The sequence below is a fragment of the Cyrtonyx montezumae genome, unplaced genomic scaffold, assembly GCF_038088225.1.
Source record: "Cyrtonyx montezumae isolate F1298 unplaced genomic scaffold, pur_monq_1.0 scaffold_3, whole genome shotgun sequence".
NCBI lineage: Eukaryota > Metazoa > Chordata > Aves > Galliformes > Odontophoridae > Cyrtonyx > Cyrtonyx montezumae.
In genome coordinates, this window is record NW_027072034.1 from 36,246,828 (window position 1) to 36,270,441 (window position 23,614).

The 23,614-nt window shown below is 45.5% G+C and overlaps 2 protein-coding genes across 4 annotated transcripts in view; one reads left to right on the forward strand and one right to left on the reverse strand.

Annotated features, from left to right (window-relative positions):
* The first annotated feature begins 795 nt into the window (after window positions 1-795).
* On the forward strand, window positions 796-19,466 carry NIPA2 (NIPA magnesium transporter 2). Of its 2 annotated transcripts, none has more exons than XM_065741236.1 (7): window positions 796-972; window positions 14,892-14,952; window positions 15,272-15,494; window positions 16,891-16,947; window positions 17,381-17,471; window positions 18,076-18,236; window positions 18,498-19,466. In XM_065741236.1, exons 3-7 carry the CDS (start codon window positions 15,356-15,358, stop codon window positions 19,133-19,135), a joined length of 1,086 nt encoding a protein of 361 aa, XP_065597308.1. In that variant the 5' UTR covers window positions 796-972; window positions 14,892-14,952; window positions 15,272-15,355; the 3' UTR covers window positions 19,136-19,466. The 2 variants fall into 2 exon arrangements, with proteins under 2 accessions (XP_065597308.1, XP_065597306.1); XM_065741234.1 differs by lacking the exon at window positions 796-972 and adding an exon at window positions 2,645-2,689.
* Window positions 19,467-20,586: 1,120 nt separating this feature from the next.
* The window catches only part of CYFIP1 (cytoplasmic FMR1 interacting protein 1), a 59,528-nt gene continuing 56,500 nt past the window's right edge, over window positions 20,587-23,614 (reverse strand). For both annotated transcript variants that reach the window (XM_065741229.1, XM_065741228.1), the window contains exons 29-31: window positions 22,522-22,760; window positions 21,586-21,733; window positions 20,587-21,178 (exon numbers count right to left, since the gene is read on the reverse strand). In XM_065741229.1, the coding sequence (XP_065597301.1) occupies window positions 21,014-21,178; window positions 21,586-21,733; window positions 22,522-22,760 (552 nt within the window). In that variant the 3' untranslated portion in view covers window positions 20,587-21,013. The remainder of the gene's footprint in view (window positions 21,179-21,585; window positions 21,734-22,521; window positions 22,761-23,614) is intronic.

Sequence of the window (23,614 nt, forward strand, 5' to 3'; positions counted from 1 at the left end):
TTGCTTCTGTGTTTTTGTTTCCAGGTTTTACAAAAATGAGGCAGCAGCCTGTGCGGGCTGTGGTAATGTCCCAAGAAATTCTGGCAAAAGAAGGTGTTGTCACTAAGAGACGTGACCAATGGGTCAGTGTGAATTGAAAAGTCACAGCTCTCAGGTGGAGCAATCGTGGACGTTTTGGGCGTGTCAGCAGCTTTGGAAGGTGTCAGTTCTGGAAGAACTTGAAGGGCACTCTGAGCCTCAGTATAGCTGCATTTCAGAGCTACAAACTGAGGAGAATCACATCTAACCACATGAGATCCAAGTCGTTTGGGTCGGAAAGTGTGCACGAAGAGTGTGGGATCTGGCTTAAAGGGGTTAATAAATCCTAACGATCAAGCAAGCCTTGAAAACGGCGTTTTGTTTTATTTCCCCTTTACTGCATGTGGGTTTTAAGTTTTCCAGTAAGGGCTTAAAAAAAAAAAAAAAAAGTGCAAGGGAGGGGGGGAACGGGGATTCTGGAAGGAACGATGTGTGGCTGTGAGGAAACACGTTTCTTGTGAAACAGTCTGTAACGCATGAAGAGGCTCTTTATTTAAAATTAAAAAAAAAGAAAGTTGACCGAAGAAGTCGGCCCGGGGCGGATCGCTCGCAACCCGGGCGGAGGCTTTGCCCGCGGGCTGACAGGGAACTCCGCGCCCCTCAGCTGCCGCCACTGTGACGTCACACCGCGCGCCCCCGGGGGAAGGACAGGGGATGGGACCACGTGACCGGGGCGGCGGGCCGCGCCCTTTCCGGCGGGCGCTGCCGGGACCAGCGGGGCGGGGACAGCCGAGAGCGGGGAAGACGCCCGCCTTGCCCCGCCGTCGGTCCTCATCCTCCCGTCCCCTCCCCTCATGGCGGTGCGGAGCGCGGGCCCCCGCCCGCTCCGGCCTCCCCCTCGCGCAGCAGCCGCGGGGCCCCTCCCGACGGGGGCGTGAGCGGCGGCGACCGCAGGTAATGGGGGGAGGGGCGGCGGTCTGAGGGGCGGGGCCGCCTGGGGTCGAGCCGCGGGCCCCGGTGCCGACGTGAGGAGCCGGCAGGCCCGGGCGGGACGCGCTTAGCCGTGGCTACGTGCGTGGGTATGTGCGTGCGTGAGCGAGCGAGGCTGGCGGGGTATTCGCAGGGCCGCGTTCGTCGTGGAGCCGAACCGGTTCGTCCGTGGCTTGGTGCAAGGCCGGCTGCTAGGTGTGCTCCTGCACAGCTTCCCGGCCCGGGCTTCGCTCTGAGGTGGGAAGGAAGGTTTGGGGCTGCGTTTTGTAGGTCGGAGCGAGGCTGTGGGATTTTTTTTCCTGTCCAGTGAAGGTGTAGCTTGTGTGCGTGGAATCTCAGTCCCGCCGTTTCTTGAGGTTGGCTGAAATTTTGTCTTAAGCGCTCAAGGTGGAACTTGAGTGAACTTTGCTCAGCCGGCTGAGGATGAGGTAACGAAATAGTTGCAGCAGGGGTGAGGGAGGTTGTGTCATTGACTCCTCACGCTGGGTTCACGTCGATAGACCTCTGGGAAGAGCAGGCAGTGGGGTAGCAGCTACAGAGCACACTCTGTCATCTTTTAGTTGATGAATACTACTCTCTTGTAGCAAAGGTCCTGCAGTTGAAGGTTGTTCTTTATATAGAAGAGGGTAAGTATAAATAACAGGAAGAATAGGGCGTAGAAAAAGAATGGATTTCTTCTTTTCTCCCCACGTATCTTGAAATTGAATGCTCTTTTGTTTTTTTTCTCTATTAATATCATGTCAAAGGAGTATGTTTCCTCACTATTCAAAAATAAATCGTTTTAAATGGCCTTTTTGATACTGCTGATGAGTCTTTTGCTTTGAGCGCTTGTGCCTTTAGCGTGCTACGTACGCACACATGTATGACATCTTTGTGAAATATGTTAAGGTAAAGCACGTAGAGGTTGTGGAGTCTCCTTCTCTAGAGACATTCACAGAACTGTAGGGGTTGGAAGGGGCCTCTAGAGATCATGGAGTCCAACCCCCTGCCAAAGCAGCTCCCTAGCCCAGGTTGCACAGGTAGGTGTCCAGGCGGGTCTTGAATGTCTCCGGAGAAGGAGACTCAAAGTCTTAACGGTGTGTTACGTCTGCCCTTTCTATGTTCTCTGTCTCTAGCTGTATGTTGTAGACTTAAGGAATCTTACTGAGGATATCTGCGTTCATACTTTTTTCCCCAACCTAAGAGTTGGGGGACCCCTCAGAAAGTGTATGAACATCCTCTAACAGCTCACTGTACAGAAGCCAATACTTAAAACTTTATATTGGTTTTTCTTGCAGTAAAAGTGCCTTTGAACTTAAGTTAGTGAACAGATCGGAGGGATGAAAGTAGTATTTCAGTTGAACTTTTAGCATGTTCCCTCATAAGGAATGGCTTAGATAGCAAATGAATTTCTTCAATTGCTGAAGTGAAAGGACTGTAAGGATTCACATGAGATATATATGGATATATATGGGATATCATATGGGATATGAGATATATATGGATATCAAACTGAAAAACCACACTACTTTGTTATTCAGGTGTTATTAAAACGGTGAGCTCCCGTTGTGAAGTATGGGTGAGACAGTGTGTGCTTTTGTGTGTCATGCGTGGAAGTGAGATTAGCATTAAGTTATGGACATGGGGGTTTTGTAGCTGAATTCTTTAAGAAGCGAATGCCTCTGGATTTTGGAACAAATTGGTATGTATGTGACAAGCCTTTAAAGGGCACATTACTGAATACTTGTGCTATTAGGGGATGTTTCTGGTTCCTGTGAATTCATGCTTCTGGAAGGGAAGAAGGGAGCATGTAGTAGTCAGTGTATACTTGTTATATGCTTTGATTGCTTGAACCCACTCTTCTTCCACAGAGAGTTTTGGGAATGGGACAGCATTAAGCAGGTGCCTTATTTTAAGGTTAAAAGCACAGAACTTCTCGTGGAGCTCTTACAGATAAGCAGAATTGAAAATATGGCAGAAAAATTCAGAAGGTTGTGAGCAGCTGTACCTGGAGTAACTCTTAGTAATGTTGTATCAAAACAGGCCTGTTGTATTAAAATCCTTCTGGTGAGTCATGTAGCATTGGTGATGTGGCCAAAATGACGGAGTGGTAATTAATGGCATTGAGCAGGGAAGGGTTCCCAGTGTATAAGTGCTGATAAATATTTTCAGGAAACATTTCTGGAAAAGGAAATGCTTTTCTAGAATGAGTGAAAGCTATTGCACCCAGCCAGTGGAACTGGCTAAACAAATGCAGTTCAGAGAACAGTAGTTCTGAAGAAAAGAGTTTGGAGGTTCTGCTGTTGGAGAAGTTGAAGCCAACAGCGCAGGAAGTGTGAAGAAAACCACTCATTTTGGGTTGAGTGGAAAGAGACTTCCACTGTGTTGTGGTAGTGGTAATATCTCAGCTGAAATATGGTGCACAGCTTCAGGAGTTGCACTTGAGAAAAAAAGCATGGCCTGCTGAGAAAGACCTCAGAAGGCGGCAGCAAGCACCTGACTTGCAGAGACAGAGGGAATTGTACTTTGTTCCAACGAGTGGACATTCGTAATGGGTTTTGTCAGTCAAAGGAAAGATCTAGATGAAGATCATTAGATAATGAGAGAGTTCCTAACAGCATCAGAGCATTGAAGCATGCCTGTGGTGTTCCTGAATTCCATTCACAAATACGTTCCTTGGAGAAGAGTGTTTGAATTGCCTGTAGTAAGGAGCAGTGTTAAGTGATATGCTGTACTTGAGCAGATGGATGAAGTAAATGGCCTGTTAAGGTTTGCCTTAGCTTAGTGATATTATCCCATTCACAGTTTGAGTCTGCTTTTAGAGAGGAAATCCAGGATTTTAGCATTTGAAGATTTTAGTGTGTATTTAGGCTGTTTCTCAGAGAATAGACAGTCTACTTAGCTCTTGAGGGCTGGTGGCCAAGTAGGCACAGTTAGAACAATCCACCGTGTTAACTTTTACTGACTGTAATTATTGCTTTTGTATGAAGTACAGCTATTAGAGGTGATAATTAATTTTCTTTGGCTGGTAACTCCCTCGTACTTACATACACACTTTAAAGCTTATCTGCTTTTAAATGTAAAATATTATTTCTTCTCACAAAATCACTTGTAATGTTTCTGAACATTTAGCTCATTTGTTACAATAAATATTTAACATCTTCTAAGCTCTGTAGCATGTGCTGGCTGTGGAGAGGGAAGGACTTTTGAGCAAAGAGGAAAAAGAAATGTTTTCCTGTATTTTAGGCTAGGGAATCTGTTTCTTGTCAGCAGCTTTGTTTGCCACTTATGATATTTCCCAGTCACACCTTAAAAAGAAGCAAACAGACTTGGTGGCTGAGCCGAGCCTGCCTTGGTCAGCAAGCGATTCAGAAAGATCATTCTGTCTCTCCCTGCCTGCTGGCCCCCAGCCTCAGTACATTCCTCGTGCTGTCTGTCATTATGCTGTTGTGCGATGGGAGTTATGACTCAGATGAGCCACGGGCAGGTTGTAAATAGGTGGTTCTCCCTGACATTTCATGTGTTGCAGCGTGTTCATAGGTTCATAAGGTTGGAAAGGACCTACAAGATCATCTAGTCCAACCATCCTCCTATCACCATCCCTACCCAACTACTAAATCAAATCCCTTAGCACCTCATCTAAATGCTTCTTGAACAGCGCTAGGGACGGTGCCTCAACCACCTCCCTAGGCAGGCCATTCCAGTGCCTGACCACTCTTTCAGAAAAAAAATGTTTCCTCAGGTCTAATCTAAATCTTCCCCGGCGCAACTTGTGGCCATTCCCTCTCGTCCTGTCATTATTTATCAGGGAGAAGAGGCCCACCCCCTCCTCACCACAACCCCCCTTCAGGAAGTGGTAGAGTGCCATAAGGTCTCCTCTGAGCCTCCTCTTCTCCAGACTAAACAATCCCAGCTCCCTCAGCCGCTCCTCATAAGACTTGTGCTCCAGACCCCTCACCAGTTATCCAGACCCCTCAGCCAATTATTCATCACCTGTGTTTTCCCAGCCCATTCTGTGTCATTCACCACCCCAGAAGGTATGGAAGCAAACACCACTTGTGCTCCCACCCCTTGAACTAATCGCCCTAATCCCCTGAAATCTCTTTTCATAGTTAGCAGACTTCTCTGAGATATTTCATTGCAGTCTGCCTGAACTACGAGTAACAGGTAGTAGTCGGTGGGGCGTATCAAATCCGGGAGTCTTCTAGCAATGTCCCTGATCCGGGCCCCAGGGAGACAGCACACTTCCCTGCGGTTTGGGTCTGGTCTGCAAATGGGGCCCTCAGTTCCCTTTAGAAGGGAGCCACCCACTACGATCACCTTCCTTTCTTTCTTAGTAGCAGCAGTCTCAATGCACGGAGGTGACTGCCTTGCCATTGGTGACCTCCTGTGGGAATCTTCCTGCACTTCACCCCTTATCACTTCTTCAACATCCAATGCTGCAAATCTACTGCTTAGGGGTATCTGGGGGCACTGGGGAGGCAGAGGGGGATATTGCCCACGGTACCGAGCAGGGACTCTCTGCCAGCCCTCCCTATCCCTCAGATATCCCCCTTCTGCCCTACGGGGACAGGTCAGGGAGTCCACCACCAACTGCGGGGGATCTCCCCGCTGCCTTTCTCTCTGGCGCTCTAGGGAGCTACTCCAACAGTCAATCTCCCGCTCACAGTCCCTGATGGCTCTCAGTCTCTCAACCTCCTCCTTCAGTTCAACCACCATGCTAAGAAGATCTTCCACCTGCTCACACCTTGCACAGGAGAACTGCTTAGCACCCTCATCTAGTAGTAGCAGGCTCTGGCACTCCTTGCAACCAGAGACCTGTGTAGCCACACTTCTAGGCAGACCTTCTGTCTGGGTTGCCACAGCCTTCTTAAGGCAAGCCCTCTGTCTAGTAGAGACCGTGGCACAAAAAAGAATAAAAACAAATAAATGAAATTGAAAGTAAATAAATAAAAAATAGTTTAGAATAATGATATATATAGATATGAATTGTAATAACTTAAAAATAAATAAATAATAATAATTTGAAAAAATATATAAAATAAACACAAACAAACAGTGGGTAATGACACTTCGCTGCCCTCCCTGAGCCCTATTCAGCTGAGGGGTGTGGGCGAGGGTGCTGAAACCCTGGCAACGCCTACTTCTTGTTAACGCCTCGTTAACATCTCACAAGAACAGCCTACGGGACTGGCCGCTCTCACTCTGTTCCCGAGAGACTGGAACCTCCCGAAAACCCGCCCTGTACCTCAATCAGCCGCTGCAGCTCCGGCTGTGCCGATTTCAAAGCAGTTGATCACGAGGAGAGTGTTACTTCCGGGTTCTGACCGTTTTAAATCCCCCGCCATTGCCCTGGCAACGCCTACGCCACGTCAGCCTCTCACAAAAGAGCTGCTGGGATGTGTTGATAAGGCAGTCTCCTCAAAACTTGAAATCTCCAGAACTGGAGAAACAAACTATTATTTTTCCATGAAACAGTTGGTAATGAACAAGATATTCTCAGTGTTAAAATCAGTTGTGAATTCAATTAAAGAATCTTTGCAGAACTCTGCTAAGTCCAACTGAAACCACCACCAGCCTTGCTTCCCTCCTGGTGAGACACGTCTCTTCAGCAAGGAGCTGGGTTCACCACAACCCTGTTGCAGAAACGGCCAGCAAAGGTGGGTGTCGATAGGAACTGCCTGTGGAAATATAGCACTAATCCAAGCTGGAATTGGACTGGCCACGTCTGTGAGGGTGGCGAAGCTTAGGAAAAAAACAGCAGTAATTTATGTGAAGAAGTAATTGAAATTAGAATCAAGGCGAATAAAGCAGCTGACAGGGAACCAAAATGCTTTTCATATCTTACAGACTTGAAGAAAAGTAGGGATACTAAGGATGCTGCGCTGCAAAACTAGGGCATTTTTAATTCTGAGTTGAGAAAGTTACCTGTTATCTCACAGGCTTTCTCTTTCTCTTGCAGTCATGTTCTTCCACCAGAGGAAACCAGCGTGTGCTTCATCCCTTGCCTCTGAAATGCAGTGGGTAGAAGATGCCAGGATGGAACTGACATGCTCTTTGCTTATGGCAGAACTATTTTTGTGTAGATAAAGCTGTGCAAGCTGAGAGGGGTGGAGGAAAAAAAGGTGATTTTGTCAGTTTGAGTTCTGTTTTAATAGAAAGCTACACTGGCCAAGTGCTCTCATTGGTAATATAACTAGAGTGGCATTTGTTGGAAGTGCTATGGTAGCATAGGAAAGCTCAGCATGAGCATCCTGAGTGATTCTTGTTGTGGTTTTGTGCTTTTGATGCCGGTATTCCACATCAGAGCACCACGCAGCAGTGAAGGAGTTAATGCTGTGGGAGCAGCAGAGGGGAGGGGCGGAGCTCCGCACCGGATGCCAGGCAGGGCTCTGCCGGGGCGCGTTGCTCTGGGCTGCCGTGGAGGTTCAGCACGAGTGCTTCCCCTGCAGTTTTCTCCTTTACGTAAGCTCACGGCTTTTGGTTTGGAAATTGTATCTCTCTCTTAATTGTTCAATTTTATTATATTTAGTAAAGTTACCGTTCCTTCTCAGATCGTGCCGTTGTTTTCTTGTCGACCCATCTCTTCCCGCCGTTTCCCCCTCCCCCTCCCGGAGCGCGGCTCTGCTCGGGCGGCCACGCGGCCACTGACGCGGTTTCTTTTTCTCTCCTCTCTCCCTTCTCGGTTTCCCTTGCGTCACTGTCACGGATAACACCGTGACAATTATTGGTGGAGAATGTGGGCAGTGCAGTATTTGTACTCCATTGTAAATCTGGTGCTAAGTGGACTAAGGTTTTTCATGTACCTTATAGCATGCTGGAGTCTTTTTAAGCTCCTCATGTTCAGCACTGGAGTAATGTATGCATACAGCTACTTTAGTGTGCTGAGGGGGTTACATACCTCCTGCCTAAACACCCTGGCTAACGTGACAGATTATGCAGCATTTGGATTGGTTTCCAGTTACTCTTTTCAGGTCTTTACCTATATTCAGGATGTCAGCCTGGCAACTGTGTTATCTGTTTTCCTGCATTCACTCTCTGCAACAGTAATTTACATCATGTGGAGGAAGCATTCCTCAAAACCAGAGAGTGTTGAATGGCAGGGAAGGTGGAAAAAATTAGGAAAGAAATTAGAAGCGTGGGGACCCCCGGTGTTATGCAGTTTTGATCTTGAGCACCTGTGGGATCCTGAGAAATTCAGTGAGTGTTTAGGTAAGGAGTCATGTGACTCAGGACGATCTGAGAAGGAATGTATTGTTTGGGGTCTGGCTTGTGCTTATCGAGCTATAATTGATATTCTGGAGAGAAATGGTTTCCAAACCAAGGTCCAAAGCAAAAATGAAAACCTCGAAGTTAGACCTGACCAATCACAGGAAGCACCAGCATCAGTGTCGGTTACCCCTGTGGAAGGCCAGAAATGGACACGGCCGTCCTTGCGCCTAGAATGGAAAGAAGAAGCAGAGAAAAAAGAGGAAGATCCAGGCGAGGGGCCCTCCTCAGCACCACCACCACCACCACCTAGAAAGGCCACTAAGAAAAGTGGGAGACATGGAGAAGACAGCGATGATGATGGAGTCACTGTTACCACTACTCGTCGGCCCCTAAAGATGACTGAAATACAAGGTTCAAGAAAGGAGTTTGTACGGCGCTCGGGTGAATCTATTGTCACCTGGTTGCTGCGGTGTTGGGACAACGGTGCCAGCAGCGTGTCCCTAGACGGCAGCGAAGCCCGCCAACTGGGAAGCATTGCTCGAGACCCAGCTATCGACAGAGGAATTGGCAGATGTCTGAATGGAGTCGCTACCCTCTGGGAACGAGTACTAGTGGCTGTAAAGGATAGATATCCTTACAAAGATGATCTGGAGCCTAAGGTGGAAAGATGGAACACCGTGGAGAAAGGCATCCAATTTTTGAGAGAAACAGCCGTAGTAGAGATGCTGTATGATCCCAATTTCGTCCCTAACAATCCACACCAGGACCGTGATCCTGATAGAGTAAGGTGTACACCTGATGTATATCGTAAGCTCTCGAAAACAGCACCAGAGCGGTACGCAAGTACACTGGTAGCAATGTTCCATAGATTCAAGGGTCAAGACAGAAGACTCCCAGTTTATGAATTGACTATTACACTCCAAAACTTTGAACAACAGTTTCCACCATCACATGCTTCCATTGCAGCTGTAGTAGCAGAAGAAGTAGGTGAGATAAAGAAAACTATACTGGGCGAACTGTCATTACTGATGAATAGGGATGAACCTGTGTCAGTATTGGAAACACCTGATGAAGACGAGCATGACCCAAAGAATCTGATGAAGCAATTGATCAAACTGTTGAAAGTCTCGGTCACCAAAGGCAACCGCCTCTCTGCACGAGCAAATGACAGCAGTAACATCATGTCACGCGTGGCCATGTGGAGCTTCTTACGAGAAAACGGAGAGGACGTGAGGAAGTGGCATAAAAAACCCATTCCTGCACTGCGAGCACGGGTGAGAGAACTACAGCAGAGATCAGCCACCAATGAAATTGCTCCCGTCATGCAGGTAACCAATAGAGGGGCCCTGCCCTCAGCCAGGGGAGGGAAAGGGATAATAGAGTGTATTGGACTGTGTGGATTAGATGGCCTGGCACATTAGAGCCACAAAGATATAAGGCACTGGTGGACACTGGTGCACAGTGCACTCTTAATGCCCTCGAGTTATAAAGGGACAGAATTGATTCATATTTCTGGAGTGACTGGGGGTTCTCAGGAACTGTCTGTGTTGGAGGCAGAAATAAGCCTCACCGGTAAAACCTGGCAGAAGCATCCTATAGTGACTGGACAGGGGGCTCCATGCATACTCGGTATTGACTATCTCAGAAGGATCCCAAGGGATACCGATGAGCTTTTGGAATAGCTGCTGTAGATGCAGACAACATTCAGCAGCTGTCTATTTTACCTGGCCTGTCAGAAGATCCATCTGTTGTGGGGGTACTGAAAGAGCAGCAGGTACCAATTGCTACAAAAACAGTCCACAGACGGCAGTACCGCACCAACAGGGATTCCTTGCTCCCCATTCATAACTTGATCCGTCAGCTAGAGAGCCAGGGAGTGATCAGCAAAACTCACTCACCTTTTAACAGCCCCATATGGCCGGTGCGTAAAGCCAGTGGAGAATGGAGGCTGACAGTAGATTACTGTGGCCTGAATGAAGTCACACCCCCACTGAGTGCTGCTGTGCCAGATATGTTGGAGCTGCGATATGAACTGGAGTCAAAAGCAGCCAAGTGGTATGCCATTATTGACATTGCCAATGCATTCTTTTCTATTCCTTTGGCCACAGAGTGCAGACCACAGTTTGCTTTCACCTGGAGGGGCGTTCAGTACACCTGGAACCGTTTGCCCCAGGGGTGGAAACACAGCCCAACCATCTGCCATGGGCTGATTCAAACCACACTGGAACAGGGTGGGGCACCTGAGCACCTCCAGTACATTGATGACATTGTTGTGTGGGGTGATACAGCAGAGGAAGTTTTTGAAAAAGGAGAGCGAATAATCCAAATTCTTCTGGGTGCTGGTTTTGCTATTAAACGGAACAAAGTGAAGGGACCTGCCCAAGAAATTCAGTTCCTGGGAGTAAAATGGCAAGATGGACGTCGTCACATTCCAGGAGATGTGATTGACAAAATCACCAGTATGTCACCACCCACTAGCAAGAAAGAGACACAGTCTTTTCTGGGTGTAGTAGGTTTTTGGAGGATGCACATCCCAAACTACAGCCTCATAGTAAGCCCCCCCTATCAAGTGACTCGGAAAAAGAATAATTTTGCATGGGGTCCTGAACAGCGGCAGGCCTTTGAGCAAATTAAGCAGGAGATAGCCGGTCCTGTGGCCCTGGGGCCAGTACGGTTGGGACAGGATGTGAAAAACATCCTCTATACTGCTGTTGGAGAGAAAGGTCCCACTTGGAGTCTGTGGCAAAGAGCCTCTGGGGAGACCCAAGGCCGACCCCTTGGATTTTGGAGCAGAGCGTACAGGGGTTCAGAGGAGTACTACACTCCAACTGAGAAGGAGATTTTGGCAGCATACGAGGGGGCTCGGGCTGCCTCTGAAGTAATTGGTGCTGAGACACAGCTCCTCCTGGCACCTCGACTGCCAGTGCTGAATTGGATGTTCAAAGGAAAGGTTCCCCCCACCCATCATGCTACCGATGCCACCTGGAGTAAGTGGATTGCACTGATTACACAGCGAGCTCGGATGGGGAAGAAATTTGGAACATCCCCATCAGAAGAGATACCATGTGCTAAAGAGGCCCCACCATATAACGAACTACCAGAGAATGAAAAGACGTATGCCCTTTTCACTGATGGATCGTGTCGTATCGTTGGGAAGCATCGCAGATGGAAGGCTGCTGTGTGGAGCCCCACACGATGAGTTGCAGAGGCCACCGAAGGAGAAGGAGAGTCAAGCCAATTTGCAGAGGTAAAGGCTGTCCAGCTGGCCTTAGATGTGGCTGAACGGGAGAGGTGGCCCATGCTATATCTTTATACTGACTCTTGGATGGTAGCAAATGCTTTATGGGGGTGGTTGCAGCAGTGGGAACAGGACAACTGGCAACGGAAGGGTAAACCTATTTGGGCTGCTGAACTGTGGAAAGACATTGCTGCCCGAACAAAAAGGTTGGGTGTCAAGGTGCGCCATGTAGATGCTCATGTGCCCAAGAATCGAGCTACTGAAGAGCAGAAAAATAACCATCAGGTAGATCGAGCTGCCAAAATTGAGGTGTCTCAGATCGACTTGGACTGGCAGAACAAAGGAGAGCTATTTTTAGCTCGGTGGGCCCATGAGACCTCAGGCCATCAAGGAAGGGATGCGACCTATAAGTGGGCTAGAGACCGAGGGGTGGACTTAACTATGGATGCCGTTGCACAGGTTATCCATGACTGTGACACGTGCCATAATTAAACAGGCCAAGAGGATGAAACCCCTCTGGCAGGAAGGGTGATGGGAAAAGTATAAATATGGGGAGGCGTGGCAGGTTGATTATATCACCTTGCCATGATCTCATAGTGGTAAGCGTTATGTGCTCACCATGATGGAGGCGACCACTGGGTGGCTTGAAACATACGCGGTACCCCATGCTACCGCCCAAAACACCATCTTAGGGCTCGAGAGACAAGTCCTATGGCGACATGGCACTCCAGAGAGAATTGAGTCCGATAATGGGACTCATTTCAAAAATTCTCTTGTGAATATCTGGGCCAAAGAACACGGCATTGAATGGTTCTACCATTTCCCCTATCATGCACCAGCTGCTGGTAAGATCGAGCGCTACAACGGGTTGTTAAAAACCACGTTGAGAGCAATGGGTGGCGGGACATTTAAGCACTGGGAGAAGCATCTGGCAGAAGCCACCTGGTTGGTCAACAGTAGGGGATCAGTCAACCGAGAGGGTCCTACACAGTCCAGCTCCCTACAGACCGTAGAGGGAGATAAGGTCCCTGTGGTACATGTGAGGAGCATGTTGGGAAAAGCGGTGTGGGTCCTTCCAGCCTTTGGAAATGGCAAACCCCTCCGTGGAACTGTTTTAGCGCAGGGACCTGGGTGCACCTGGTGGGTAATGGATAAAAATGGGGACGTCCAGTGTGTCCCACAAGGGAATTTGATATTGGGGGAATGCAGTCTGTAATTACATGTATATGTGTATATATATGTTTCTATGTAACTTATGTTAGTACTGTTTTGGTTATGTATAGATGTGTGTCAAGCATGATGTGATGACGTGGAATAAGGGGTGGAATGTTGTGGTTTTGTGGTTTTGATGCCGGTATTCCACATCAGAGCACCACGCAGCAGTGAAGGAGTTAATGCTGGGGGAGCAGCAGAGGGGCGGAGCTCCGCACCGGATGCCAGGCAGGGCTCTGCCGGGGCGCGTTGCTCTGGGCTGCCGTGGAGGTTCAGCACGTGTGCTTCCCCTGCAATTCCTCCTTGACATAAGCTCACGGCTTTTGGTTTGGAAATTTTATCTCTCTCTCAATTGTTCAATTTTATTATATTTAGTAAAGTTACCGTTCCTTCTCAGATCGTGCCGTTGTTTCCTTGTAGACCCATCTCTTCCTGCTGTTTCCCCCTCCCCCCCGGAGCGCAGCTCTGCTCGGGCGGCCATGCGGCCACTGACGCAGTTTCTTTTTCTCTCCTCTCTCCCTTCTCGGTTTCCCTTGGGTCACTGTCATGAATAACACCGTGACAATACTGTACCAGCACTGCATTTTACACCTGCTGGATCAGAACGCTCTTAGCTTGATTCCTTAACTTGTGTGGTTTATGGCTGCCAGAAAAGACAGCAGAGAAAACTGTCATGAGAGTCTCCAAACGTCTTCAATTGCATTAAAAAATGCCTGTATTCTTTAGGGTTCGGCAGGCCTTCTGAATTCAGAGCCAGGGGAATGTTTGGTGCTGTTAGTGAGGTGTCTTCTTCTGGTCTGGCTCTCTCACTCATGACTTTTGTTGGAGTTTTATTAAGTAGGTCTCTGAATCATGCACAAATGCACTTAAGGCTTTTTGTTGTTTTTTTTTTCTTGTTTATTAAAGCAGATCTTCACAGTTTGGGTGTGTGTTTTTTTTCCTACAAAATAAGATACTAAAATTTCTGCAAGGGTAATGAAGGAGGGCTTGAGATTTTTGAACTACTGATCTTGTAGCATTTTGTATAGTGCTGTGTTGAGTGTTTATTAAATGAGATTGTTCTCCTTTGCTTTTTCACAGCCTATCAGGATATAAACAGGAGGAGCTGTGTTCACTTCTAATGTTAACCTACCTGTAGTTCTCTGCTGGGCTTTCTTAAGAGTGTAGTGAATTGATGAAAGTTGGCAGCAAGAGCATAAAGGGAAAGGTGGTATTGGAAGAAAACATTAATTCTGAAGAAACAACTGCAGGAATCAGAGCTGTGAGCTTGCCTGGCAGGCTGAGGTGTTCTTTTATCAAGTCTAAGGCTTGTGTTGGTACGTCCATCTCTGCAAGAGCCTGGGTGCTTGGCATTGCACTGCCCTGATGCTGGCATTGTGCTCCTGCAAGGGGACGCTGCTGCTGTCTCTCAGAGGTAGAATCTGAATTCCAAGACTTTAGTGAGCACCTAAATTGAAACATTTGATTCTCTCCTGTTCTTTGTCCCCTTTCCCTCTTAAGACAAAAGCTTGTTAATGCAGTGTGCAGAACGTGCAGTGCTTGTGATAATCTGGATGATGATTGCTTAGGGAAATAAATGCAAATTTTGTGATTGGTGTTCCCAGGAATCAAAGCTACTTTTATCTATAGGTGCTTTCTTCCTTTTGGCCAGTTCTGAGAACGAACGTTCGTAATAACCAGCGGCCCTAAAATAAAAGCCTAAAAATAGTTTCCATTTCCCTTCATAATACGGAGATGTTAATCTTCTCTAAAGGACTTTAGGTTGGGTTTTGTTCTTTGTTTGGCTTTATTTTCATTTGGAAAGGATTTATACAGATATCTTAAATTTAAATCTTACATATTAGATGAAATCCAGGATATCCTCGTTGCAGTATGTAACAGGAGAAAGGGTGTTCTGAAATGGATTTTCTTATTTAGCTGGAGGATGGCTGTGTAAAACCTCTGTGTCTAGCCTAGTTGGTACTTTCTGCTGAGCTGTTACTGAAGATCTTACATAACTAAGCCTTAGGTTGGGTGGGTGCTTTTCAGCAACTGTTCCCAACTGTTTCAGTGAGCTCACAGTTACTGTGCCTGAGCTGAAAAATGCTTCATACAGGTGTGGGAAGTTCTTTGTACAGTGCATCAGCAAACGCTGAGGCCCTTTCTTGTTCCATGTTTCTAAGTGCTTGCGCTTACATCCATTTGTGTAGGGCAGATTGCTGTACGATTTAACGCGTGTTCTGCTCTTCTTTCACTTTTCTAGTGAGTTTACATGGAAGAGATGCTGCAGCTGTTCTCAAGCTCTCTGACAAACTAATTTTAATGTAAGTAATTATTTGGTGTTGCCAGTTAAGTGGTGTGCAGGTCGTAGCTGTGTGTACTTAAGGCAAATAAATCTCGTAATGTAAAAGTTTTCCTTTGCTTTCTTTCCTGGGAAGCTTTTCTGTTTTGTGGTTTCAGTTTTTATATTCTGGGTCAGATGCCCTTGTGCAGTCATTAGTCACTCATCCGTGAGTCAAGCTTACGCGTGCTGCTTTTTTTCCCGTAGGCCATGCTCAGGAAGAACCAGCCACACGAGCTGCTGAGGAATTCTCTGTGTGTTACACGTTTCTACCATTTTAATGATGCGTTTGTTCTGCTCAGGTTTCAGTATTGCATCATCTTGTGTTGAGTAACAGAAGCTCTGCTGTCCGTTGATCAATGTGACAGTCCCCAGCAGTTTACGAGATGAGCCAAGCTCGTGGGAGATATGACTTCTGCATTGGGCTGGTGTTGGCTATAAGCTCCAGCATTTTCATTGGAGGGAGTTTCATCCTGAAAAAGAAAGGTCTTCTCCGATTAGCAAGGAAGGGCTCCATGAGAGCAGGTAAATGCATGTTTAAGAAACCCGATGACAATCCAGTTTTACTGCTTAATAGATTACTGATTTGTGCACTTTCAGGTGTACGAACCCTAAAACATCCAGAGTGTTGTCATGCTTTTTCCCCTCTGGTGTCAAATGCACCTAACTCAGCATGTGACACATGCTGGTTGATTTGCATACAGTGCCCTGCAGGGACACTTCTTAAACTATTCCTTAGCACAGTTAAGGTTTGGATTCATTTTGCAAATTGAACTTGGAACCATCACTCTTAACTACATCTGTGCTCTAAGAGGGTGAATTTAGAACGTTAACCACATTTGTCAGATGGTTGTTTTAGAAAACTCAGTCACGTGTAATAGTATGCTGTGGTGGTGTCTGTTATCTGGAGCTGCTGAAAGTGGTTTTCTGTCGTCGTTGCCTTTTTAAAGCCAGGAACGTTCTAAAGAGTGCTCAGTTCTAATTATGGATTAATATATTAGCAACACAGAAAGCCATTCTGATGGACACTTGTATACATTTTTCAGCTTTATTTTGTTGAACTGAATTTAACAATATTAAATCACTTTCAGTAGAGCTGTTCCCATTTTGGGAATTGATTTTTTTCATCGTTCTGTCAATATATTGATTGGAACAATCAACATTCTGACCAGCATTACCTAGATTCTTCCTTGGCCTCATGGCTGACTCTGTGTTTGGTAAATGAGGCTCATGTTTGCAATATCTAGTAGCAACCAAATCTGAGTTCTGCCTGTAGCAGGGAGGGATCCAACTTAAGGTCTTAAAGATTTTAGAAGCTGCTTCCCCCCACCTCAATAGCTGAAAGAATATGAGGGATGGTTACACTACGTCAGAGCTGTGATAGAATATTGGTTTGAGAGCAGCATGCAATGAGCATGCGGGTGGTTACAGAATCCTTAGATTGTTCACAAAGTTGAATCTGAATATTTTGAATTCATTACCTGACCTCTCTGCTTCTGAAAGATGGTTGATTTTGACCCTGGTTCGGAATGGGGAAGTGTGACTACATTTCACATAGGTGCATGTGATTGCCTAAGCCATGCCTGATTTCCACAGTGTTTTCTGAGACGTGTAACTTGGCTTTTTGTGTTGTTACAGTGAGGAGAAAGAACTGTTTTTCTTGTAAAGCCAATATGGTCATTACTGCCATTTCTAATAAAAAGGAAATAAAATAGCCAGTGTTCAAAGTGGGCTGCAGGAAGCATCTGCACGTCAGAGCTTGACAATGATTTCTATCCCTCTAGCTCAGGAGACCATGTTAAAAAGATATCAAAAGGATGCCCATGTTTTTAAGAGCATACAAAAATGTTTTGGCAGCATTATTAGTGACAGGGCTGTTTGTTTCTGTGTGTTATTAATGGAGTAACAAACGTTCTTTCAGGTCAAGGTGGTCATGCGTACCTCAAGGAGTGGCTGTGGTGGGCTGGACTTCTTTCAAGTAAGTAAACTTGGGGATGGTGTCTGTCTTCTTTACTTCTCAGTGCTTAGACTCTGAACTTCCTGTGTGTAATCACAGCAACTACAGCTTAATGTATGCTATAGCCTGTGTTTTGCCTTGTAGCCTGGCACTGCAGATAGGTGTCGACTCCAGTTAGCAGGCTGCGGAGATGCAACGTGGCCACCAAAGTAAAGCACCTCTTCTAATTTGGCAGAATTAATTTTAGTGCCTGTTGTCGTCCCCCAGCCTGTTTTGTGTTAACAGTAGTAATGGAGGTTTTGTGTTCTGCTGGAACTGTTAGCCCAGCGGCACCATTACATTTTTCCTTTGTTCCCCCTACTGCACGTTCACGTCTGCAGGAAGATTTGCATGGATTCATACATTTGTTGCATAAGACACCCTAACTTTTTTTATTGTCATTACTACTCTGCAGTGGGAGCGGGCGAAGTAGCTAACTTTGCTGCCTATGCTTTTGCACCAGCTACATTAGTGACTCCTCTAGGAGCTCTCAGTGTTCTCGTAAGGTAAGAAATGCTAACAGAAAGCAATGTGATTTCAGAGAGTGAAGCTAATTATCTGTAAGTGCCTGAGATATGCTGTAATAAATGTGGTTTGTTCTTAACTGTAAATTAAGAGTGAATGTAAATGTCAGAAGTAACTTCAAGTTTCTCCAAATTTGAAGGGACTGTTGTAAAATGTTCTGGCAGTCTGCACCTCAGACTGAGAAAAACTATTGCCCTCTCCATTCTAAAAGCATGTTGAAAATACTACTGTGCTCTACACATTCCTAATTTGAGATTTTGCTCTTTTAAACATGAGTTTTACAAGTGCCTACGTACAGAGTTCAGAGGAGGCAGCACTTTTTATGCTTCTGAAGAAGCTGCCAAATCCTAGAAGCTAGTTCTGCCTGCAGCAAGTATCCTGATTGAAAGTCAGCTATGGCACTATGTTAAATAAAAGCCTAATCAATCGGTGGGATTGACACAAGTAATCTATGGACATGAATAGTGTTCCTGCTCACCAAAGAGTGCACATTATGTATGTAACTTAAAGCTGTTTTGACTGTACATATAAGTGGATGAGCAAATAAATATTACTAATTGCATGTTTCTTTATTCTTTTCCTTAGTGCCATTTTGTCATCCTTCTTTTTAAATGAAAAACTTAATCTACACGGAAAAATAGGGTGTTTGCTAAGTATACTTGGATCAACCGTGATGGTAATTCATGCTCCACAAGAGGAAGAAGTAGAAACTTCAGATGAAATGTCCAACAAACTACGTGATCCAGGTAAGAAAAATGCTGGCTTGATCTCTGAGTAGTTAATACAGAAAGAGGTGTGCTTACTCTAAGCAGAAAGTTTTGTTATTTTAGCAAGGTCACTCTGGAATGATTTTAACTTCAGTGTTTTGTGGAGTAATGAGAACCTTGCTGATCTTTCCTGTTTAAGCTGAGCCTATCGCCTTGTTAATGTGTGTTTTCTTGGTACCCCTAAGATGTTGGATGGTATACACAAATAACAAGATGTCTTTCTTTTTTCCCCAAACCCAGGTTTTGTGGTCTTTGCAACACTTGTTGTCATTGTGTCTTTAATTCTAATAGTTGTGGTGGGACCTCGCCACGGGCAGACCAACATTCTTGTGTACATAACGATCTGCTCTGTGATCGGAGCATTATCCGTCTCCTGTGTAAAAGGCCTGGGCATTGCTATAAAGGAACTTTTTGCAGGAAAACCAGTGCTGAAACGTCCCTTGTCTTGGATTCTGCTGCTGAGCCTTATTGTCTGTGTGAGCACGCAGATCAACTATTTGAACAGGGCCCTGGACATATTCAACACTTCGATAGTGACTCCAATCTACTACGTAATCTTTACGACATCTGTTTTAACTTGCTCTGCTATCCTGTTCAAGGAATGGCAGCACATGGCGGCTGATGATATCATTGGCACCTTCAGTGGCTTCCTTACTATCATCGTGGGGATCTTTTTATTGCATGCCTTCAAAGATGTTAACTTCACCCTAGCAAATTTGCCCGTTTCCTTGCGGAAAGATGAGAGAGCAGCAAACGGGTCTTTGCTGAGCACGTATGACTGCTTTGATCACAACGAAGAAAGCTCTACCTGTGTGAGTGAAATACAATCCACGGAGAGTCTCTCAGGCAGGAGAAATGGAAGTCTGTCAACCTTCTGAAAACATCTATTATTTCTTAAATAAGAGAAGAACAATTCCATAACTCTGGATGACTTTTTTTCCTGCTGTGAAAATGTCTGAGCTTGTCTGGAACCTCATGTACTTCTTAACAGTGTGGGTAGACAATCTTTAAGTTCGATTAGTTTGGATCACAGACACCGAAGGGGGTTTTCATTTGCCTTATTTTTACTTTACAAAAATACTAAAATGACCTCAGACCGTAGTTGGTGTTGTTGCTCAAGTTACGTAAATACTTTCATTTCACTCTTCTGTTTCAAGATGTATTGCACTAATGACAATTTTATCCAAAATAAATGGCTTTGTTTCTGCATTGGTGGTAAACAGATTGCAGTGGGCCTGACTCCTTTGTACTTACACCCCGAATGACTTCTGAATAACAAATTACATATATGTATATTCCCAGCCTGGGGCAGAGAAAAGCTACAACCAAGCAGCAGTAATCCTTTGAAAGTACTGCTTACCTAAAGCTTTGTTAGACTCGGAGGACGTTGAAAACAAGAAACTAACATAGGTCCAACCTCTGAAATTCTCTTAAGCATACTCCTCAAAGGGAAGATGTTCTCCTGAAATGTGTACTAATGCTAGTGCTTCTAATATGTCAGAGATCAGGTCAGCTAATGCAGCTAGTTAACTAGTGAGCATTCATTATAATTTACTTTAACTGCACTACAATTAGTTATTTTCACAGAGTTCTTAAAACTAAAAACCAGGCTGTATTACTTAAATGTTTATGCAGCACAGTGTCAAGCTGAAGCCCCAGGTATGTGAGACTTAGCTCTGAACCAGTAACGATCTCAGCAAATTAAGCAGTTTCTTCAGTTCTTTAATGAAGCCTGAAGCAGAGGGGAATGTGTGATTGACTAGAAGTTGTCTTGGTCCTCTGCTGTGAAGAAATAGCAGTTTTCCTTAAGAAACATTTCTTATTCTAATAGAAATGCTTGAATCAAGCTAGTGTAACAAAGCACGAGCATCTCCCACGTGCCACAGCAGCCATGTGTGCCTGCGTGCCAGAACAGTGGCTCTCAATCACAGACAGTCTGGGAAAACCTGCATCAGAGTAAAGTTATTTGCAGTGCGCCTGGCAAATCTCTACCCTCTGTTGTGTTGAGGAATTGTAGCTCATTTTCTTCCTCCTTCCTTAAGGAGAAACATGTAGTTGGGTACATGGGTTTGTATCTCCAACCACAATACGAGCTGGGGAAGAAGTGCTTACTAGGAAAACATAAGAGATCCTGCTCTAATCAGTTAAAGTGCTGCCACTTCAAAATATCAGGAATACTATCAAGCAGTCACCTCCATGTTCAGTACCTGTAGAGCAGCCCCCCAAGTTAGCCTTCACTGCCATAGTTACTGATCACAGAGAGTCTTTCTGTGCAGAGAAAGAACAAGCAACTAAAAATTTAATTAGTCACAAAGCACTATAGAGTTCGTCATTGTGGGTTTTTTTTAATAAAGGCTAATTAAGCAATTAATGCTCTAATACAATTAATTAGGAATCAGTTTCTAAATCTTTCTACAGAACCCAGTTTCTTACTCTCCACAGCTGTTATATTGATAGCTTAGGGGAAAAGTTTATTGCAGTCTGGTCTAAGATGGCCACCTCAGTAAAGGAATGCAGATTTCAAGAACAAACCCTCTACAGCTGCAGGCTTTTAATCCAAGTATATAAAATTTTAGTCTAGAAAAATAAGTATGGATTGTATACAGTTACTGCGCTTTGGAGACCGAAGAAGACAGCGCACCACCCAGTGCCACTGAAAAAGGCAGAGAAAAGGATTTCTTCAAGCTGTCGGTGTTTTGTTCTCCTTTCTCACACTTTTAGCCTAAATAGGTGCAAAAAATATCCTAGTAGGAGATCTAGTTGCTGGCAAGGGACTGATGAATGGGCGGCTGGAAGCAGCGCACGTGTTCCACGGGTGTGCTCTCTCCATCTCCGGACTTCAAATACTTGTCCAGAATAGCGATTATTTCATCATTCAGAATCTGGAACTTGCGAATTCTTTCAACCATTTTCTTCAAAGGCTGCAGAAATACCAAAGAGCAATAATTAGCTCTGGAGATGAAAAGCACCAAAGGCTGCGACGTCACCTCCCAGCAATGTTACGTGTTTCCCCATCGCGACAAATGCAATGAAGAGATCCAAGCTGTGTTCTGCTTTCAGTCGATGCAGCTTTTTGTACAGAAAGAGCAATTTACAACTGCCTTCTTGTAATCATAATCAAAGTGCAAGGAGATGAGCAGCGTTCAGAAAATCCTATACAGCTAAGTAATTACAGTATTCAGGCATCTAATCTTTTGTACTCTCCTTTTCAGCATTTCATTCCAAAAAGTGATCAGTACATTGCTCTGCACCTGAATACAAACAGCTCTGATTTATTTTTTTTTGCTGGTTTGTTATAGTGAATAAAGAACAGATGTTTTCGACATACCACATTCTTTATGACCTCGTCTTTGCCATCATGCTTTTGAACTTTCAGCAGGTGGTAGCAGAAATCCAACACGTCAAAGCGACGCTGCTGTCCCAGGAGCACAATGATCATGCAGCCAGCCCAGTGCAGGCCATCTCCAAAGCACTGCCTGAAACAGAAATGAGGGTGCAAAGAGCCTTCAAACACAGCTACCCAAAACGTGTAGCAATCAGCCATTATACGAAAATACATATTACATAACTCTAGAATATGCCAGACGTTCATCTAAAAAAATACTATAAAATCTAGTGAATCAATCTGATATTCCAGGTTACCACAAGTGATGCAAATGAATGCTTTCCTACAACTTAGAGTTAGTTACTTCAAGGACATGTACTCCCCCCTTCAGCTCTAGCAGCATTGCATCTCATTTTCAAAGAAAACAAAGGGGGAATTCAGCACTGTTATTCTGCTTTGGGCAGCAGACAGGAAGGGAAGCAAACGTCCTGTCATTTCCCCCATAGCTGGACAGTGAAAAGCACGCGACAGCAGCAGCTTTTCAAAATAAGGATATGCCTGAGTTAGCAAGCCTAGAACCGTATTAACATGTTAACTTTCAAATGCCTGTGTCCTTGCAAAGAGGAGTCAGATGAGAAAATACTTGCTCACTATGTGCACACACATGTCCAGCTGTTTTATTTACATTCAGCTTCTGCAATGGTAAGACTACCGCCGAACAACATGTGCCAGGGCCTGCCTGTCATGGGATCATCCGTTCTGCACTGTCAATACTTCAAATAGAGGGTCATTTTCTTTAAAGATACAACCATCTCTTGTGTTCGTACGTTATGAGCCCCTCCCAGCCATCACAGCACTTCCCTTGGTTTTGCAGCAAGCAGACCCATGAACAAACCCCTCTCTTTGGTGCATCGTGGCCCCCCCAGTGCCCATACGTACTCCACAGTGAACTCGTGCGTTCCCACGGGGATGCAGTAGACGAACTGCATCGCACTCCAGAGGCGGTGGAATTCTACGCACTCGTCCACATGCATCACCCCATTGCTGGGTAGGGGCCCACGCCAGATGGGATCGTCCAGGAAGGATCGGATCCTCGTCAGGATGACCTCAAACATGGACAGGCCGCAGCAGAGGCGTTCCTTGGTCAGCAAGTCCCCTTCCCTTGCGATTGCTATTTGCTGAGAACAGAAAGTGCAAAATCCCAGTCACACAAAGCAATCCGTTTATAGACTTTCTTCCAGTCTGACTTCTAGAAAAGTACCACCCTGAGCTAATCACACAGCACTGCGCACACAAACGCTGCACTTCCCTATACCGCACTCTGCTTTGGAGCATGCCAACTGGAAAACATGTAATGGGAGCTTTAAAAAAAACAACCATTTATTTAGTTTCACTTGTCTATTCTAGAAGTTTCTCCTGACCTTGAAGTGAAGTCAGAGTTCATTTCCATGAAAAACGTAGGTGCCTTTTCTAGTAAATGTGGTTCACTGCCACAGTGAGCAATGCTAGTGCAGTAGTGCTACTTCTGAACCTGTCCCAAGGAAGCTTTAAGAGTTTTTTGCCTGCATCGATGGAGGCAGAAAGCAAGAAGAGTGTTCAGTGGCCTGCTGCTAGCACAGGCTGTAGCTGCTGCAGTTGCTAGATGTGAGAAAGCTTCAAAGACGGCAGAAACAGACTCAGATAAAGCCAAAAAATGGCAATACCAACTCAGCTCTTGCCCCACTTGCACCATCACACTGACTGCTCTCTTCTGCAGCACACCACTGAGCATTACAACAAGAAGCAGTGTGAAGGCTTTGCTTCAGAGCACTCTGCTCTACACTTCCACAGTTCACACCTCAACAGCCTGTAAACCTGTACAGGGAGCTGCTGTGCCCCCACAGTGACAAAAACAATGCAGGAAGCTACAAAGGCAGTGGAGAAAGAATCTCCTCCATGGTCATCAGCTCGAGCGGAGAACTCAGCTCAAGCAACCACTCATTTTCAGTGGCTTTCTAACGTACTGGCTGAAAGAGGAAGAAATGGTTTTCAT

Coding starts and splice junctions, on each gene's coding strand:
- NIPA2 (XM_065741236.1), top strand. CDS start 15,356: ATGAGCCAAGCTCGTGGGAGATATGACTTCTGCATTGGGCTGGTGTTG. Junction 16,948..17,380: donor GTGGGCTGGACTTCTTTCAA/GTAAGTAAACTT, acceptor ACTACTCTGCAG/TGGGAGCGGGCGAAGTAGCT. Junction 17,472..18,075: donor GCTCTCAGTGTTCTCGTAAG/GTAAGAAATGCT, acceptor TCTTTTCCTTAG/TGCCATTTTGTCATCCTTCT.